Raw genomic sequence first — 21402 nt, forward strand, 5'->3', positions numbered from 1 at the left:
AAAACTGGGTGATAGGTCCCTTGGGGTCATTATATTATTCTGTGAAACTCTGTATATGTTTTAAGTTTCTATAATGAAAAGTTTAAATAACTCCTAAAAAACAATAAGGGATAAAGATCTCAAAATAAGTGGAAAATCTGTCAAACTTGTGGCCCAAAAACTGAATTATAAGACTTGCAGCAGATGGTGAACTGGGTTTACTTAATGTCACTCAGCTGTGACTGTTGTGGTTTTTAAATGTTTTTTCCATCATGACTGTAATAAAAGATGCATGTTTCTCATTAGACATGCTAAAACTATCCAAGCTTAGAAACTGAACAAACAACCCATTGAATTAATTAGCGCTTTAAATATGAAAATTATATTTGGAATAAAATTAATAATTTAAAGAAAAAAATAACAGCTTTCCCATAACATGTGTATGCACAACACATAATATTGGGTCAGCCTAGTTATATTACACAGTGATTATAATCATCTGCATAATTAAAGTCCTTAAAACAAGTAGAAGATATTAACACTCAGAGTCAATGAAATGAACTACAGGTCAGCGGCTCATTACTGCAAAACAAATCACATTGCGCTACTTAAAAAAGAAACAAAGAAAACTTAATTTAGTACATAGCATTCACTGGATAACACTGGATTTATGTAACACCAAATACAATATATCTAGGGTGTTTCCATCTTGAGTTCAGGGGATGAAACACCCTAAGAACACTGAATAAGATAAGAATTTAAGAAGACTAGCAGGAAGTGACAATGTTTCTATAAACTCTTTGTAAATATACACTTTTAAGACCATAAAAAACAGTTAAGTGGCAAAAGGGAGGGGAAAAAGGGTTTGTAAGGTAATTCAGAGTTCAGAGGTCTAATTTGCAGGACACCTAGGACATCAGCAATATTTTTGGTGGGATTTTTTTTCTTGATAATAACTCCAGAAAATAATTTGGAAAATAAAGTTTTAAATACCTATAATCCCATTACCAATAACTACTTTTAATATTTATTTCCTTTCAGCCTTTTAATTGTTGTTTTTCAGTCTTTTATCTATGCATATATTAACATGTTAGTTTATCTCTTTAATTTTGTAAAACTGGGGTCATGCTATAATTCTGATTCCTGCTTTTTTAAAACCAGGACTTTGAATATTTTTGTACAGTATTCCATCCTATGAATGTATCAAAATTTATTTGACCAATTTATCTGCTACTAAACATTTAAATTAGTCCAGATTTTTTTTTTCTACAATTGTAAGCAACACGTTTAGAAAAACTCTGAATATAATTTGTCTGTATCTTCAATTACTTTCTTGGACCAGATTCCTTGAAGTGGAATTTAGGTTTCAACTTTTTAAACTCTTGATGCGTACTGCATTCCAGAGAAGTTATGCTGATTCACACATCTATCAACAGTATTACTAGTCTTTCACCATCTGTGTAATTCTGACCAGAAGCCAAACACAGATAATGAGACTTGGTTCCAAAACAGAAAAAAGAGAAAAAGAAAACCTTTCCTTTAAAAAACAAAGGGTTGATTATAAATACACAGATCTGAAAGGGAACAATTAAAGGGAACTGCCTGAGAGCCAGAGCCCCAGAACTGTTGGTTCTGCTCACAAGACTGGGAGGCAGTTCCCCGGGACTCATCTACCTCCTCCTGCCCCTAGGACTTGGCGCACACTGCTCCCCCTGCTGGACATCTTCGCCTACCCTGCTCACTGCCAACCTTCCTGCCTTTTCCCTCCAGGAAGTCTTAAGTAATCCCCAGCCTAGATTAAGTCCTCTCCCACTCTGCTTTGACAACACCCTAGATTACCTCTATTTTAGAACTCATTTCATACACTGAATTATAATTAATGATCTGTCCCCCACGCTAGACAATGAGTTCTTTCATGGCAAGGACTGTTTCTTCATTCCTTGCTGCATCCTCGGCACCTAGCAAAGTACCTGAGATGAATTCATCAGTAACAAAGCAGAGGGTCTAGAGCAGGGGTTAGGGAACCTTTTGTGTCTGTAAAGGACCAGGAAGCAAACTTTTCAGGCTTTGGGGGCCATATGGTCTCTGTCACAACTGCTCAACCATGCCTCTGCAGCACAAGAACAGTGCTAGACGGTATGTAAATGAATGTACGTGGCTGTGTTCCAAGAGAACTTTACTGCCAAAAACAGGTGGTGGCTGGATTTGGTCTGGGGGCCATAGTTTGCCAACCCTTGGTTTAAAGGGAGGATCTTTTAATTTTAAAAAAGAAGAGAAAAAAAAAGATGATGAAAAGGTCGTATGTATTTAGGTGCTTTAAAACCTATGCAAAGTTTAGGCTAAATTGTACATGTACAACTCAATTATTCCCATTTTGTATCCCCAAATTTCTTTCCTCTGTGAGTCTGTCTGTTAACACACAGAGAAAGGGCAAGGGAGAAAACTGAAGAGGAGAGGAGAGGATGGCACTCTGCCACAGGAGCTGATCACAGGCGTTAGGCCTTGTCACAGGCAAAAAGGATAAGAAAAGCAGCAGAGATGGGTTTAAACTAGAAGGGATTTGAAAGGACTTTTAAATCTGCACAGTCATCCTTAACAGATTGACTGTATATTGGTAAACTTGGGTTAGACACACAGTGTAGCATGAAAACAGATGGAAGGTAGGTACAATAAACAGCTCGGAAGTTCATTACACTTTGAATCAGTCATCAAAACAACGTTAAGTGCTTGTCCCTACAGGTGAGGGAGGAACTGAGAGAACTGAGAGAGAACAGCTGCTGGGGTTCAAAAGTAAGTCCCTCTCATTGTTGATGCTTTCTGGCTTCTACCTCCACTTGCCAGCATTCCTTCTCCCCAAAACCCCCACCCCGTCACCACCCTCTAATGTTTTTACTCCTCTGGTTGTGGACCATGAGAACATGTTTTCTCTGGAATGTGTATGGTTTGTCTGAGAAGTTACTGTATTTAATCAGTCTTACTTTTCATCGTCCCCTCCTCTCCCTCGTCCTCTGCATTAATCACCATGGTGCCCAGCTGTGACGGCAATGTGTCATCGTGCTCAATCATGGTATTGGCTCCGTCACTCATGGTGCTGGCTACTCGGACAGTGCCCATCTCATCACCTGCTGCTCGAACCATTGTGCCGGAGTCCATTTCATCCTCTTCCTGTAAATGGACAAAATCTCAAATTAGGGCTAATATGATCCAAAAATTTTTGAGTTTTCTGAATTACTCATCTTGGTGCTAATATTTCTGGGTCTGACATGTATTCAGGTCCTGAACCTACCTTACAGAACTGAGAGTACTCTAATTTAACTAAAGATCATAAATGTGCCCACACTGAGAGTAGTACATAGAATCCTACAGGGCCCTCTACCTCTCCCTCCCCTTCTTCTCTCCTTAATAATTTTGCAACACAGATCTAAGGAGCTGAGATGTGCAATCGTGGAATGTTAGGTTTCTGAGGGAATCTGGTAAGTATGAAATCTACTTAAAGGCATGGAAAACCCAAGTCTCAGACCTGAGCATTCTCTTTCCTGAATAAGAAGTTAAGCTGAATAAATACTATTGGGGCAAAAGAGTAAAACTTGGAAGTGTCTTAGGAAGCACTGTGAAAAGAACAAGCATGGATTCAGCAAGGCTTTAGCCAGGACATAATCGAGCAAGAGACTTCTGCTCCAGGCTGATCCAGTGTCTCCTACTCATCTGACCCAGCATGGCCATCGTGAAATGACAAGCATTAGTGCCCAAAGGCCACAGCAATGCTGCCACTCACCGAGTTCTCGTCATCATCCTGGTCCACCTCCCGTTGCTGGGCTTCCTGGCGTTTCAGTTTCACATCCATGGCTTCGTTAATTAAGTCCCTCAGTATCGACACTCCTTTGGCACTCTTGACAAATGGGTGCTGAAACAAGAAAAGTAGGAGACACTGGAGACAGTTTATATGGCACCCCTGCCAAAATAGTGCCAGGCACACAGTGGGTACCTGGTAACATTTGCTGAATCAATCAATGAATCTAATCTTCCTCTTTATGCTTTGGACAATAGTTAAACCACACTCACTTTATAACTGAGCAGAAGCACATTCAGGCTCTGTCTGTCTTTTCAGCCTGGCTGAATGTCTCCTCCATTTCTCTCTGCCAAATGTAGGAATTCTCAGCAGGGTGGTACCACCCCCTAGAGGAAGTTTTGTGAATGTGTTGGGAGCTTGTAGTTGTCACAACATTTGGAGAACACAGTTGACACAGGACAGAAGGCAGGACCACCAGCAATGCTGCAAAGAGTGGAACCACCCCGCACAGCAATGAGCTGTGGCCCATTCTGCCTATCTTTCAATGTTTCAGAGTGTATATACATATATACATACATGTTTTATTAAATAATACTGAAAAACATACTCAAGGGATAAGGAAAATGTTCAGTGATTTTTAGAGAGGGGGCTTAAAGGGAATAAAGATATTGTTTAGAAATCACCAAATAATTTACTCATCCTGCTTATTCTTTCTATCCAATATATATGCACACATACATATACATATGATGATACATATACATCAACTATGTACATACTTCCTAAATACGTATTAATAAGTAAGAAGGATTTTAGTTCAAAGGTATAACTGATGTAGGCCCCAAATACTATTCGATCAGCAAAGACATTTGAAGTACAGGGATATTATGGAATTTCACCTAAAAATTGCCTTGACATTTTTAATATTTATACCATCTTTCATCTTCATTGTGTGTAGCACAATGATAAGAAACCTATGCTGTGAAAGTTACATATGGAAATTCTTTTGGGGGGATTGCCTGCTGTTTCCTTCCTTATTCTTATATTATCCCCAGTGTTTATCTTTGCAGGCTACTTTTCTTCACCACCCATCAAAGGACATTGTTTTTAAGGTCTTTGTAAGTACTCAAGAGATTGAAAGTATGCCTTAACATCTGGTGGACTATAATATAGGAGACAACTTTTCCATAAAACTTCACCAGTACCAACATAAACAGGAGTAATTTTTTCCTGGACACATCTCCTCAGGTAAGGAAAACAAAATAAAAAATGAACAAGTGGGACTACATCAAACTAAAAACCTCTGTAAAGCAAAAGACACCATCAACAGAATAAAAAAGGCACCCCTCCAGTACAGGAGAATATATTCATAAACGATTTATCCATTAAGGGGTTAACCTCCAAAATATATAAAGAACTCATACAACTCAACACCCCAAAAAAAATAACCCAATTAAAAAATGGGTGGAGGACCTGAACAGATATTTCTCCAAAGAAGAAATACAGATGGTCAACAGTCACATGTAAGGATGCTCCACATCACTAACCACCATTAGGGAAATGCAAATCAAAACCACAATGAGATATCACCTCACACCAGTTAGGATGGCCACTATCCAAAAGGCAAGAAATAACAAGTGTTGGTGAGAATGCAGAGAAATGGAAACGCTTCTACACTGTTGGTGGGAATGTGAATTGGTATAGGCACTGTGGAAAGCAGTATGAAGGTTCCTCAAGAAACTACAAATAGAAATACCATAAAACCCAGTAATACCACTTCTAGTAATTTGAAAAATTCCTGATTCAAAAAGATATATACACCCCTATGTTTACTGCTGCATTATTTACAATAGCCAAGATATGGAAGCAACCTAAGTGTCCATCAATAGATGAATGCATAAAGAAGATGTGGTATATATACACAACGGAATGTTACTCAGCCATAAAAAAAAATCCTGCCATTTGCAACATGGATAGATCTAAAGGGTATTATGCTAAGTGAAGTAAGCCAGATGGAGAAAGACAAATGCCATATGGTTTCACTTATTTGTGAAATCTAAGAACAAAACAAAACAGAATGAGCAAAACAGAATGAACAAAACAGTGTAAGACTCATAGACCCTGAGAAGTGACATGGGGGAAGGGTTCAGGGTGGGGAGTGGGGAGAGGGAGGGGTATAAAGGGGCACAACAATTCTCAATGATAATATAAATTTATCATGGGGATGGTAGTACAGCAAGGAGAATATAGCCAATGGTTCTATAACATCTTCCTATGTTGACAGATAGAATATGCACTAGTAGGGGTGAGGATTTAATACTATGGGTAACTGTTGAACCACAGTGCTGTATATTTGAAACAAATAAAGGATTGTATATCAATGATACTTCAATTAAAGGAGGACAAAAAGCCTTCACCAATACCACATCCAGACAGGAAAAGATGTCTGCTACCACACTTAGAAATAAGACCCAGCTCATTTGCAAGAATATCATATTTCCTGTTCTCTCCACTTGGAAAGCCTGTGAGATCATTTCTCTCCTCTTATCATATATAAATAAGTCTGGTCTATTACTTAACATCAGTTTCATGCTAGTGTCCGCCCATTCACTTCCTTGAATGGAATGGTTTCTGTTCTTTCTGCTCTTAAATCTAAACTCCTCATGATGCCCAGTACAGTGTTTAACTACTTCATTACAGCTGCAAGCTGAGTCAAGCAGGCACATTCTTACACTGACACGTGTTTTATTATAAATTATCATCTTTATTATATCACACACATTATATATTCTTTTAAAACTATGTCTAAACTACTGTTCATTCTACAACAGTTATGAGAGTATTAAAAATATTTATGTTGGTTATAAAAAGGGGGCATTGGCTCTGACATGGTTGAGAACCACTGGCCTAGCCCAATAGCAGCAGATATTTGTCAAATCCATTTCATACCACCTTTAATATATAACAATACATTATTCAAAGTTACACATACTATTTCACTTATTCTTCATAACATATGCAGGTACTTTTCTCCATTTCATAGCTAAGAAAACAAAAGTAACAGAGAGGTTATGGTATTTGGCCAAGGCCAGAGCAGCAGGGAGCCAGGATTCAAACCTGGGCAGTCTGACTCCAGAATCTAAGTCCTAACCACTAAGCACTGCCTGTCAAACCCCACCAACCCATCCTTCAAGGTCCAGGCACAGAGGTTACCTCCTCCAGGAAAGCATTCCTTGTATCCAGTCCAAAGGGGCTTCCTCCCATCATGAGCTACACCACCGCCTACCACTAATCTCAGTTCCTTGTCAAAACTGGGTAGCCTCCATGGTACAGCTCCTTTGGAATAAAAAAAAACCCACCTAGGTTCTAATCTCAGCTCTGCTGCTTACCAGCTGAGTGACTCTAAATGAGCTCACCTAAGCCTCTAACCTCTCATTTGTAAAACTGAAATAATACTCATCTTGCACAGGCCTTATGCAATGATGAGATGGCATCACGTGCAAAGCACCCAGCACACAGTAGGCGCTCACTAAATGTCAATTCCTGTTCTCTTAGAGCCCTGTATTTTGTTACACTGTCATCTCGTTCAATGATGTAATGTTCTTTTCTATGTCTTTTCTACTCAATTGGACTCAAACCTCCCTAGAGGCCAGGAATGTCTTATGCTTCTTTACCATTTCCAAATGGGTTAACAGCATCCTTTGGGCAGCATGTGAATGAAACGGAGACAGGCCGCCTCTCAGGGCGATTCCTACCTGTAGGAGCTGAGTGGCTGTGGCTCTCTGCTCAGGGCTCTTTACAAGACACTGCTTCACAAAGTCCATGAAGTTATCTGACCACAGTTCTGGCCTTCGGAATGTAGGAGGAGGGTTGGTAGGAATCATGAAGATTGCCTAGTTAAAAAAAAGAAGTGATGCTCCAATAAAATATGACTAGGAATAAATTTGATATTTGATAAAATGTTTTTTTCCTTATCTGCCAATAAGCCCATTTAAATTGCAACAGAAATCCATTGTCCAAGAATCTCAAAGTAGGAAGCATGTCAAGTAAAGAACCTGATACAGCTCTCTCTCTTTTCCACCCCCTTTTCTTTCCCTCTCCCTCCTTCAAGTGTACTCTTGTCCCCTAAAATTCACAATATCCACCAAACTCTTTTTGTATTTTGCCAACTATAGTACATTGCCTTTCAAAGTGAAAAGGCAAGACCGAAGATCATCAACATCCTGAAGACAGCCCACAGTTGTCAAATATCCCTCCTCCCTGAAAGTTCCTACCATCACCGGATGTAAGCAGTGACTACAAGGAGATCATAAACCCAGGAATCCCCAAAATCAAAGGGTTCATTAATCTCCAAGCCAAGCCAATTCAACACACCTGAGAAAAAACTGGCTCACTACACTGCAGTTAAATTATACTGTTTTAAAATATATATATTATTTACTATGTTCCCAATGAAAGACGAGCATTAAAAAAAAAACCTCTGCAATTAGCACATTAAATTACATTTTTTAAATCTAAAAATATAACCAGTAAATCCTCCAACCCTTCCCTACTTCTGCCCCTCAAAAAAGAGAGGAGCTTATCTTTGGGCACATGAGTATTTTTTAAAAACTGTTAAGTTGTTTAATAGAAGAACTAATTAATCAGAGTAGAGGAAGGGCTAGGCTGGGAGGTTTGGAGGGGACCACGGAGCTCCTGAGGAAGGCAGGGTTGAGGTCTTCTAACAGTGCTGTGACACTTGAAGGAGACCAATTCTGTGGGCCCTTCATACTCTAGAAGTGGATGGAGACTGGAGACTACAGAGAGCCTCCAGATGAACAGAGGCTGGGCATCTACAAACCAGAACTTAGAAATGTAAATACCTATAAGTGCCAGGCAAGAGAAAAAGACAACAAATGAATCAGGCAGGATGTTAGTGACATGGGAACAAAAAAATTGTTTGCTTTCCTCTATAAGAAAAACTGAAAGAAAAATATTAGAGAAAACACCACAATATGTGCTACTTGTGAATAAGGAATCATGCAGACTGATAAAAGTAGAAATCTCAGGCTCTGTAAATGGACAGGACCACTAATCAGCTCCAGTTCATGCTGCTATGCTAAAATGAGAGCATCTAAACTATTAAAAAACATACACTGCACAAGTCAAACCACACCCATGGCCCATTCCTGCCAGAGGGCTGTCAGTACACAACCTCTGGAATGGAGAGGGTGGATCACACTTCAACTAATTAGTATTACGTGTATCATCTGGAGTCTAAACTGACACTTACCAATTATATACAATTAATTCATTTATTGTTTGGTACCTAACCAAGAAAGTCATTTAACAAACTCATGAATGATGACCAGTAACTAAATACCCAACTGATTTTTGTCCATTTCCTTACCCTCATTGGATGGATATCGGCATATGGCGGCTTTCCTTCGGCCATTTCTATGGCAGTTATTCCCAGAGACCAGATGTCTGCCACACAGTTGTATCCAATTTCTTGAATCACTTCTGGAGCCATCCAAAATGGTGTTCCTATCACTGTATTTCGCTTGGCCATGGTATCCTAAAATAGCAACATTTTAGTCTGGGTTATAAAGAATAATATATGGATATATAGCACACATGGGCAAATAACTACTTGTATACTTTCCCAGAATGGCATGGCTCCAATGAAAGAGAACCTTCCTAGAGTTCCTGCATTTTAGGAACAGAAGGATTTTAAACAGAACTAAATATGCAACAGGACTTCCCCTCATAACCCATGTTCCTTCTGAAATGCCTGTGGCTTAAGCTGGGTTCTGCCAGTCAGAAGCAAATGACAGGTAGTATTTTTAAATCAACCTTACTTTGTCAGACCTATGTAAAAAATTAACACAGGAACTAACTTACTGCTTACTCATTTCCTATGCTTTGAAACTTTAAATTTGCTGGGGTGTTTTCAAATGGTAGTGTCCGAGTTGTTTTCAAGGATTATTTCAATTAGAAATAGATGTTTGGATAGCTAGATATTTTTTGAAAATTAAGAATAATGAATGTATACTAACCCAGCTAGATCTGTATTACTAAGTTATATTAGCACAGTAGCATAGCAATAGAAAATATTAAGTCCAGACACTATGAGATATATATATATATACACACACACACACACATAATATGAAGATACAGTTAAATGTCTTTCAAATGAGCAAGCAAAGGACAGATTATATGAAAAGAAAAAGCACTGGGCATCAGCTGTTCATTTGTAAAACTGTACAGTTAAATTTCTACCTTATATTTTTACCAAAATAAGTTCAAATAGGTTGAAAATTTAGATACAAATACACAAAATTCAAAAATTACTAAAAAAACATATAGATGTGTTGATGTACAGTGACTGTGAACGGGGATGTGGGGGGGACTTGGTGAAGGGGGGAGCCTAGTAAACATAATGTCCTTCATTGAAGTGGAATTCAGGTTTCAACTTTTTAAACTCTTGATGCGTACTGTAATTGTAGATTAACGATACCAAAAAAAAAACACATACAGATGAACAGTTACATAATGCTGCAGCAGAAAAGCACTTTAAAGCCATGAGATCAAAGGCAGAGACCATAACATTAAAAAGGCAGATGTATTTCCCTATATAAAATTTGGAAACTTCTTTATTAAAAAAAATTATTAGTAAATTAGGAAAAGATGCTTCAACATACATGTAACAAATGATCAATAATTTTAACGTATTTTTTTACTTTTGGTTTATCTTTTCTAACAAGTAGATTTTTTTAAAAGGTACAACATGACTAGAAAAATTGACAAATAAGATGAGCAGTTAATTTACAAAAGAATTAAAAATGGCCAATAATGAAATGTAAAAATTTACTTGTCATTAAAATGGTAAGACACACTTATTGCTCATTCAGTACTGGCAAATATGAGGGAAAATGGACACATTTATAACTGCAGTTGGAAGCATAAATTATTTCCTTCTAGAAACATTTCAATAATATGCATCAAAAGGCTTAAAATTTCATATTTTTCTGAGCCAGATTCCAATGTTAAGGAATTATCCTAAGGATATATATACTCAAGGAAATGCTGCAAAGGTTAGCTGCAAGGATGTTTATCACAGAGTGTATGTTTATGATGGTGGGAAAACTATAAGCAACCTACATGGGCCCCCAACATCCAACTGGAGGGGATGAACTGAATAAATCATGGTACAGTCATTCAATGAAATACCCATGTAATAATCAGAAATAATATTGTAGATTTCTGGGTAAAGATGACAGATTGAACAAATACAGTTTACCTTGCTCCCTTCCAAAATCTGCTAAGATGACAGCAGAAGGATTTTTTTTTTAAGGAATAAATCCACAAGAACAAAAAATAAAGGGGAAAAAACCCACAGCTATAAACTTTTGTAAGCTAGAAAGTAGATGGATTAGTGGTAACTGACTGAACAGACCGTCAAAATGGAATCCTGAGTCAGCTGGCTGGGGAAGCCAAGAAAAGAGCTGATTTTAACACCTCTCCAAAAGGCTCAGAAACTGCTGGCATCAGCTATCTAGAAGAGGGATGAAACTGGAACTAAAAATGCAAGATTCGGTTGAAAGCCCTTTAAGAAACACTTAGAAGCTTAGACCCATCTCTCTCTTCAAGCAACTTCTGGGCTTCCCTTGCCCTGCCCTGATATTAGAATGCAGATATATTCTCTGAAGAATGAAACCCATGATCTCTAGACAGCAGTGCGTGGTAGGATTGTGAATCAGGACCATGAAGTGAGCATGTATATGGTAAATGCTAAAACAATGCCCACCATGACCACCTTTTCCCTGAAGACTGACAAGGACTATAGCCTCTCGGCAAAAGACCAGAGAGGAAATCCAAATTTAGAAGCACCAAAGGAATCTAAACCTCGTAGCACTGGAGGTTTTCCCCAAAGAACAAACCAGCCAGATATCTTATATGATAGTTTCACTTTATTCTAGTGAAGAAGAAAAACCCTCATTTCTTTCTCTAGCAAAACAACACATGTTCATTGTTTAAAAAAAAAAGAACTAATAAGCAAATTGGTTCAGCAAAGTTTCAGGATACAATATACAAAAATCAAGTATAATCCTATACACTAGCAATGAGCAATCTGAAAATACAGGAAGCCATTTCCTTTAAAATAGCATCAAAAAGAACAAACTATTTAGGAATAATTTTAACCAAGTAAGTGCAAGACTTGTAAGCTAGAAATTATAAACAATTGCTGAGAAATTAAGAAGGTCTAAATCAATGTTAAGATATTATGTTTTCATGTACTGGAATACTTACTATCATTCAGATGGCAATATTTCCCAAACTGATTTATGATTCACCATAATTCCAACTAAAATCATAACATAGTCCCACTTGTTTGTTTTTGCTTTTGTTGCTTGTGCTTTTAGTGTCTTATCCAAAAAAATCATTGCCAAAGACCAATGTCATAGAGCTTTATCCCTACTTTGTCCTAGGAATTTTTCAGTCTCAAGTCTTACATTCTGGTGTTTAATCCACTTTGAGTTAATCATTGTGAGTGGTATAAATAGGGGTCCAATTTCTTTTCCATAGGAATTTCTAGTTTTCCCAAGATCATTTATTGGAGAGACCATCCTTTCCCTACTGAGTATTTTTGGCTCCCTCATCAAATACTAGTTGACCATATAAGCATGGGTGTATTTCTGGGCTCTCATTTCTGTTTCATTGGTCTATGTGTCTGTTTTTATGCCAGTACCACACTGTTTTGATTACTTCAGAGCTTTGTAATATAATTTGAAATTAGGAAGTGTTATGCCTCCAGCTTTATTCTTTCTCAGGATTGCTTTGGCTATTCAAGGTCTTTGTGGTTCCATATAAATTTTAGGATCTTTGTTTCCTGTGGGAAACATTAATTAATAAAATTATTACTAAATGCAACTGATATTCTTAACTGCAATATTATATCTTACATATACAACCACAGGCAAGGATCTAAAATAATTTTTTCCAACTTGGTTTCCTTATTAAGATTGTAATTTATATTGCTGCATTATTTACAATAGCCAAGATACGGAAGCAACCAAAGTGTCCACCAATAGATGAATGGATAAAGAAGATGTGGTACATATATATGATGGAATATTACTTGGCCTTGAAAAAGAAAGAAATCCGGCCTTTTTCAACGATATGGATGGATAGAGGGTATTATGCTAAGTAAAATAAGCCAGGTGGAGAAAGACAAATACCATATGACTTCACTTATTGGTGTAATCTAAAAACAAAACAAACAAAACGAACAAAACAGCAGTAGACTCACAAACACTAAGAAGTGACTGGTAGTTACTGTGGGTGAGGGGGATAAAGAAGCACAAAAATCTCAATCATAATATAAGTCTATCATGGTAGTACAGTATGGAGAACATAGTCAATGATTCTGTAACATCTTCCTATGCTGACAGATAGTAATTGCACTAGTGGAGCTGATGATTTAATACTATGATAACTGCTGAACCACTGTGTTGTATATTTAAAACCAACATAATATTGTATATCAACTACATGTCAACAAAAAAAGATTTTAATTTAGATAACATTTTGGTTATTTATATGTTAACAACAAAATCTTTTGAAGGGCCCAAAAAATCACAATATGGAATAAGTTTGATTTTTTTTAACATCAAAGCCATTTTTGTACTATTGTAATACCTACGATACTCCTTAACATGTTCCAGGCAGATTTAAAATACAAACTGTACAAACTACCAGTTCTAAACTACATGTTTTATTCTACCACCCAAGAAAACTGTTTGATCTATAATGCTGTAGCAAATTTTAGAATATACCTGTCTAGAACCATTTCCATTTTCCTACATATATATACTTATGCATTTTACAAAATCAGGTACTTTCAGACTTTGTTTAAAAACATGGGTTTTTCATTGCCATGCACCAGTGAGGTAGAAGGAGAATCAAGAGACTGCATTCTGGAACCAGGAGAGAAGAGTGTTTTCAATAGACTAACTGCCACCTACCTGGAGGTTGAATAAGATGACATTTTGTCTTATTCAAGGAAAGCAATTTGGATTGAATTTTTCCTTTTATAAATATGAAGCCCAGTAGAATTTGAACTTCTGCTCTATCACTTCTTGTTTGTGTTTTTATTTTTATTAAAGTTAAGCAAAGCCAAACTATGGGACCTGTACCCTAGGCAAGGATCTAAAATAACTTAGTATTTCTTTTGTAACCTGTTGATACTTCTGTAATCTTTCTACTAATAACAGTTAAATCAAGTATTATTTTTTAAAAATAAATAAATAAAAGGAATTCCTTCTCAGGACAAGGCTGGAAGTTCACTGATAGATGTAACGTTTTTACTTACTGTAAGCTGACCTGCTACCCCAAAATCTGCAAGTTTTGCATGTCCTTCTGTGTTTAGCAAAATATTTCCTGCCTTGATATCTCGGTGTATTTTTCTCATAAAATGAAGGTATTCTAGTCCCTTAAGTGTTGATTGCAATATTGTAGCTATTTCATCTTCTGTTAACTGAAAAAAGAATGAGAAGTTAAAATTCAATCAGTTTACATCAACACATTTGAAAAAGAAAAAAAAATTAGATCAAGCTCCTTGGCTAGAATACAAATATGAGATATCAACCTGTGAATAGCATTTAACAGCTTAAAATACAATTGCTATGATGACCACTCCCAAAGTTTTATCTCCAGCCCAGATCTCTCCCCAAATATTAGATTCATATATATCTGCCTACACAACATCTCCAACTGAACACCTAACAAGCATCATAAGCCTAACATGTCAAAATCAAATTCTTTATTTCTACTGCCATCCTACCCCTCTCCTTACCACCCGCCCACCTACTCCACTCTTCCCAGTAAAAGGGAACTTCATTCTTCCAGTTGCTCTAGCCAAAAACCTTGAGGTCACCTGTGGCTCTTCTGTATCTTTAATATACCCAAATATATCTGTAATCACCCCAGTCCAAGCTGCCAGTATATCCTGCCTTTGACCCTCTAAATGTATTTCCACACAGCTGCCATAATGAACCTTTTAAAATGTAAGCCAGATCTGTTCAAAGCCCTCCAATGGCTCCCTAAGTCACTCAAAATTAAAGCTAATCCTCACTAAGGTCTTACATGATCTGGCTCCAAGCTACCTTCATCTTCTACCACTTTCCACCTTGTTCATTCTATTTCTGCCACGTGGGCTTCTTTGCAGTTCCTTGGACACTAAACATATTGCCACATCTGGACCTTTCAATCTGATGTTTTCTCTGCAATGCTCTTCATCCAGATTTCTGTACAACTTGGGTCCCTTACTTCACTGCCTGCCTAAATGTCACCTCATCAGAAAATCAGAGAGGCCTTCCCTAGCATTTCCATCCCTAAATCATTCTCTATCTCTTAATCTTACCTTATTGGTCAAGCGGCATTATCACTACCTGACATATTATACATTATTTATATATCTATTTATGTGATGTCTTCCATACTAGAAACATAAACTCCATTTAAAAATGTCTTTGATTTGTTTACTATTGCGTCCCTGGCACCAAGAAAGCCATTTGGCACATAATAGGTCCTGAAAAAATATCTGTTGAATAATCATGAATAAATGAAAGCAAGAATGCTGGAGCTTGACATCAAGTATCTGATCAGTCCAGTGTTGACTTTGTGCAGATCCAAGCCCACTCCTGAACAAACTCAATCAATCAACAAACTCTCCATTAGTCCCCTTGTGACAAACAACTCACATTTAGAAGGAAATGTGCTATGGTGCAAAAAATATGGATTTGAGATTAGAAAGACCTAGTTTTACACTTGGGTCTACTTTCTAACTATGTGACTTAAGCAAGTTATCAAACTTCTCCTAGTTTCAGTTTCTCAATCTATAAAATAGGAATATCATCTTTCTTCAAGAATGTCATGAAAATCAAATGACATAAAGCATGTAAGAATACACATGGTTTAATAACTACTACACTATCAATCAATCAACAAATATGTAATAAGCATCCATTATGAGCCAGGCACTATGCTAACCATATTAAACATGACTAACAATTATTAAGTAATTAATCTATGCTGGGCACGATTTTTGTAATCTTATTTAATCTTCATAAAAATCAAATGAGACAGATACTATTATTACCATCACCATTTTACAGATAAGGAAGCGGAAGCACAGACAAGTCATTTGTGCCAAAGGTCACAAAGCTAATAAATGAATAGAGCTTCCTCTAAAGTTTAAGTAAACACTATTGGCAAGGTTCCAAGTTAGAGTGTGGGGCACTTTCTATGGCCAAAGAGAACAAAGCTCCCGACTTGCTTACTGACTCCTCACTCTAATCAGCTGAGCTAATTATTAGTTAAGGTAGCACACCCCGAGACAAATAAAATGTGAGCTACAAATATAACATTTAATTTTCTAGTAGTCACATTTAAAAAGAAAAAAGAAACAAGGAAAATTAATTTTTGATGATATATTTTATTTAACCTTATTTATCCAAAATATCATCATTCCAACATGTGATCAATATGCAAAAAAACTGAAGATTTTTTATGTCCCTTTTTTGGTAATAATTCTCCACAGTCTGGTATTTTATAACAAGCACATGTCAATTCAGACTACCCAAATTCCAAGTCTTCACTAACCACGTGTGGCTAGTGACTAAACATGCTGGACAGTTCTTTGTAAAATAATGTGTAATAATTAAAGATTAGCACAGAATAGTTTAAAATGACATAAATATAAAAAACTAATATTAAAACAGAAAAAACATCAAAAGCACCACCAAAATTAATTTTTGATTGTTTTAAAATACCTGAAATAAAATAACTTAATGCTGCATATAAGTAGCCCTGGAACCCAATTTTTAATTCAATAAATTTTTCGAGTTTTGGGACTTCTTTAAATATATATTACGTTAGGACATTATTCCTAGCTACAGAACTTGCTGTATGACTAGACAAACACACGAACTCTAAACAATGTGAAATAAGAAAAGGATATATTAGTATATATGGATAAAAAGAGTAATAACTAAGTTTTAAAATAGTCCCACCTTACAATCTGTAAAGCACCTCACTATCTACAAAGCACCTTCACATATTTAAATTAATTTTCACGATCATGAAAATACTTAATATAGGTATTACTATTCCTATTTTTCTTATTAAAACAAAACCACAAAAAAAACCTACATGCTAAGATCTCCCCTGCTTCTACACACCCACTCACAGTCCATGCAGAAACCATAGTTATGTTTTTAAAACATAAGTCAGATTGTTCACTCACTTGCTTAGAACCAGCAATGGTTTCCTACTGTACTTGGAATAAATTCAACTTTACTATCAGGCCTATGATACCAAACACAACCTAGCCCTGCCCACCTATCTCACCTCATCTCCTACCCTTACCGAGTCCCCTCCAGTCACAGTGGTCTTCTTTGTAGCACTCAAACATGCCAAACTCATTCTAGCCTCAGGGTCTTTGCACTGGCCATTTCCCTACCTAGAATGTTCTTTCACAAGTCCTAAAGTCTCATCATTCAACTTTCAAATATCACCTCCCAGTGACCTTTCTCCGCCATCTATCCCCAGGTAGCCCACCCAGCACTCTCTACACTGATCCTCACTCATTTCCTTCATAGTAATTAATCACTATCTGAGGTTTCTTCTCTAGTTGCCACTAATTTGCTTTTTGTTGCCCTGCTAGGAAATGTCCTACCATGAGAGCATTGTAGCTGCTTTATTTACCACTGGATCCCTAGGGCCTAGAACAGTGTTGTAGAGATATTTGCTGAATAAGTAAGCAGAGTCTAAGCAACTGAATCTGAATTAGAACCCATGACTCCAAGCTTTTATCGCAGCAATCACAGGAAGAGCAAAGAATCTCTCAGAGATTATTCGCTGACTGATAGGATGTAAAGGAGCATAGTCTATGAACATGGTGGGTAGAAGAAAAAAATCCAAATTTAAACATTTAAAATTCATTGCTTAACCAAGTTTTGGCAGTCATTTTTTTTCCCAGTAAGAAATAAGCAAAGCATGCCAGATTTCACTGGATTAGGTTGGTGTCATTTTTAGGAGACATCAAAAAGCAGAGAGGGGAATGAACAATGGAAAAGGGGAAATCTGAAAGTCATATCTCTAGATATTTAGTAAAGTGCACAATGAAAAAAGGCCAGAGAAAAGAAGAAGACACAATAACTAGCTAGCTGCATTGTTCTAGAAGGTAAACTTACCGTTTTATTTCGTAACCGGATGATATCAGACACAGAACCAGCCCCACAGTACTCCATAACGATCCACAAGTCTGTGTTCTTAAAATAACTGCCATAATATTTGACTACATGAGGGCTAGAGTGAGAGACAATACAAATTAGTTGAACAGCCTTCAAACATCTCTATTAATTCATGCTGTTAAACACATGAAAATTAATTTCACAGCTCAAAAGATCAATTATGCATATTCAAGGTTAAAATGAACACCCTCCTGATAAGAAAGTAAAATAATGTAACTTTTTTGGAGGGCAGTACATAACAAAAGCACAAAAGATGTGTGGGTTTTTAACCTAGCATTTCTCGGTCTACAGTTCAACCTAAAAGAAGAACTACAAATATTCAAAAGGAAGTAGTAGTTACCCTCATTGTGTTATTTATAACAGTGAAAATTTAGATACCATCTAAATGTCCAACAGTAGGGAGTTTAGAAATAATGATTTATCTATATCCTGGAATAACCACGATTCCATGGAAAATGTTACGGAAGAATATTTGACAACATGAGAAGATATGTTGTTTATCTCCCCAAGAAAAGAAAGAAAAAAAAAAGCACAGGTTACACAATACTAAGTGTAGTAAAACTCCAAAAAGAGATATGGAACAATATATGTACCAGGCAGTTTTTAACAATGATTACTTCTCCAAAGGGAAAGTGATTTTATTTTCTTTTTATTTCTATTTTCCCAAGAAGTCACATGTACTTTGTAATAAGAAGAGAAGAAAAATCACACTATAACCTATAGTGAAGAAAATAAATTCAAGATCAGACCTGGAATTACCAAATGAGAAATTTCAGAGAAAAATCAAACATCCCATTACAATGAAATAATTTGCCCTCTGAGAGCTACCAGCTTTAAATGGCTAGATGGTCATCAGTGCTAAATAATGTCACACAATAACTAAAGATGGTAAAACAAACTTAGCCTTATTAACTCTCAGAATTTCAAATTCCCCTTCATCCTTGGGAAACATGCTTATGACAAGGAGAGCAGGAAAACACACACACACACTACCAATAAAGAAATGTATGAATAAGTCTCTTAAGATACAGATTATCACATCTGCTCGCCCTTCCCTAAATTCCTATAGTATTTACTGTCTCTCTGAGGGAATTACTGTCAGGTACTTACCGTTGGAATGCATTCTATTTTATCTTATACTGTCAGCTAGATTTCCCTGTCCATGTATCTGCTTGGCTTGTCCAGTCAGTCTATAAACGCCCAGAGGACAAGAACTCTGATCTCCATTTCTTTGTATTCCTTACAGTGCTTAGCACAGAGTGGGCTCTTCAAAATAACTCTCCTTTTAATCAGAGACACACTAATTTGCACACCCTGGAACACAGCTTTTGTATAGTCTATTAAAATGGCAAGGTCCCAATCTGTCAACTGGAAAGAGCTTCCATAATGTATCTTATAAAGGAGAAAAAGGAAAACTACTACCTTATTCTGGTCAATCCATTCGAGAAATATGGGGGGTTTTGCCTAGTAGAAAGTAACCACAAAAGTATAAATAATATCAGAAAGGGAGGGAGGGAGAAGAGAAATGGCTGCACTGACAAGCCCCTGAGACTTCAGGGCTCCTGGGAATATTTCTGAGTAGGCAGCCCCACCTGCCTTAATGTTGAAGCTTTATGAAGAGGAGCTGCTAAATGGATCTGCTAACCAAGACCTTCAGAGGAATGGATGCAGCCTCAAGTGCAAGGCTTTTTCATTCTCCTTCCAGCTCTCTAGGGCTGTGTTTCTCTCAAATCTGAGTGGTACTGAGGATGCCTGCTTCATCACAGGGACCCACCCCGTTGTCATGGAATTTCAGAGCTAACCACGTGCTTTTCTGTGGTTGCCTGTTGGCCTAACTTCCTGCTTACAGTACTTGACAAATCTTAGTTCCTCAAAAATAAAATTCTTAACTATACTTAGTGAATAATACTTTTTAAATGTGAAAGAACAGTAGAATATAAATAAATATCTTCTTTACAGATCTGATATTCTAAGGCTTCTAGAGCTAAAAGTATTTGAGTGATTTCTTCATAGTTGTCTCTGCAGAAATGTCTTATCAGTAGCAAGTAAGAGAGATCATTATCAGCGAAAAAAAAAAGCTAGCATTACCTTCTGCCTTTCTGCCTCTTCTTCCTAGTTTTGAAAAAGTCTTAGTGAAAAAAAAAAAACCCTATGCAGACATAGAAATCATAAAAGTTCAGTTACTAAAACACAAACATTTTCATCATATTTTCTTTTCTGAAAAGGACATTTCAGTAAACTCTCCCTTCTTCAAAATATCCAAGTAAACTTAGATCTCCAGGTATCAAACTAAATAGTAAGAGCAAATCCAAAACCATGTTCTTGAAAACACACCACATGCCTTTACCTGTCACATTGCTGCATGATAGAGATTTCTTTGATTATCTCCTGCAGGTCTGATTCCACAGGAACTTGTTTAATAGCAACAATCTGACCAGTCTCTTTATGAATAGCTTTGTATACGCTGCCATAGGACCTGTAATTGGGGGAAGGAGAACATCTATAAAGTCAAAGCAAACCAAGAGATAAAAAGTGGCAAAACACAAACAACTCACAGTTTTAATTTATATCCCAAAGTGCTTAATACATATATACTAGCCACAATGGCAAGCCTGAGAGAGCTAAGGTACTTTGGAAAAGAGACTGGTCATTAAGAGAACTACCACAAAATGGCATCTTAAAAATTTCACATTAAAACTTTACTGAATGCATTAGCATTAAATAATAATTATTAGAGTAGCTACCATGCATTGCATGCCTGATGTCTGCTAGAAACTGTGTCATCTCAGTTCATCTTACTAAAAAACAATGAAGACAAGGTCATCATCCCTGTTTTACAGGTAAATGTGAAAAGGATCAGAGAGGTTACACAACTTGCCCAAGGTCACGTAAGTGATAAATAAGTGGTCACTCTAGGATCTGAATCCAGGCATGTCTGAATACAAAGCCTATGGTCTCTCCACATCTACGCTGGGGCATACTGTGGAAGGAGAGGTCTTTGTTTTCCTGTGTTCACTCTAGTAACATGAGTTATTTCTGTCCTTGTTCCTCTTACTGCAATACTTAAAAAATTATGGAAACTAAAAATCTAAGAATCTTCAAATACTAATGTCACATGAACAGAGCACATACAAATCCTTCTTGCCTTTTCCTGCAGCTTTCCTTAAGAACGTATTATCAAATAAATAAGAAGCTTATGATCCATTCAATTTGGGAGCTAAGAGCATTAGATTTAGACCTGGGATTTGAGTCCTGCCATCAGTACGTATTAGCTGTCTTTTATAGACATATTGTTAACCTTGTGCCTCAATTTTCTCATCTAAAATGACAATA

At 36.8% G+C, this 21402-nt stretch overlaps 1 protein-coding gene across 1 annotated transcript in view; it reads right to left on the reverse strand.

Moving 5' to 3' along the window:
- The window catches only part of STK4 (serine/threonine kinase 4), an 82332-nt gene that overhangs the window by 50645 nt on the left and 10285 nt on the right, over nucleotides 1–21402 (reverse strand). The window contains exons 3-9 of the mRNA XM_037012798.2: nucleotides 20417–20545; nucleotides 18010–18124; nucleotides 14127–14291; nucleotides 9159–9326; nucleotides 7525–7662; nucleotides 3755–3883; nucleotides 2958–3144 (exon numbers count right to left, since the gene is read on the reverse strand). Coding sequence (XP_036868693.1) covers nucleotides 2958–3144; nucleotides 3755–3883; nucleotides 7525–7662; nucleotides 9159–9326; nucleotides 14127–14291; nucleotides 18010–18124; nucleotides 20417–20545 — 1031 coding nt within the window. The remainder of the gene's footprint in view (nucleotides 1–2957; nucleotides 3145–3754; nucleotides 3884–7524; nucleotides 7663–9158; nucleotides 9327–14126; nucleotides 14292–18009; nucleotides 18125–20416; nucleotides 20546–21402) is intronic.

The sequence above is a fragment of the Manis javanica genome, chromosome 5 (assembly GCF_040802235.1).
Source record: "Manis javanica isolate MJ-LG chromosome 5, MJ_LKY, whole genome shotgun sequence".
Lineage (NCBI taxonomy): Eukaryota > Metazoa > Chordata > Mammalia > Pholidota > Manidae > Manis > Manis javanica.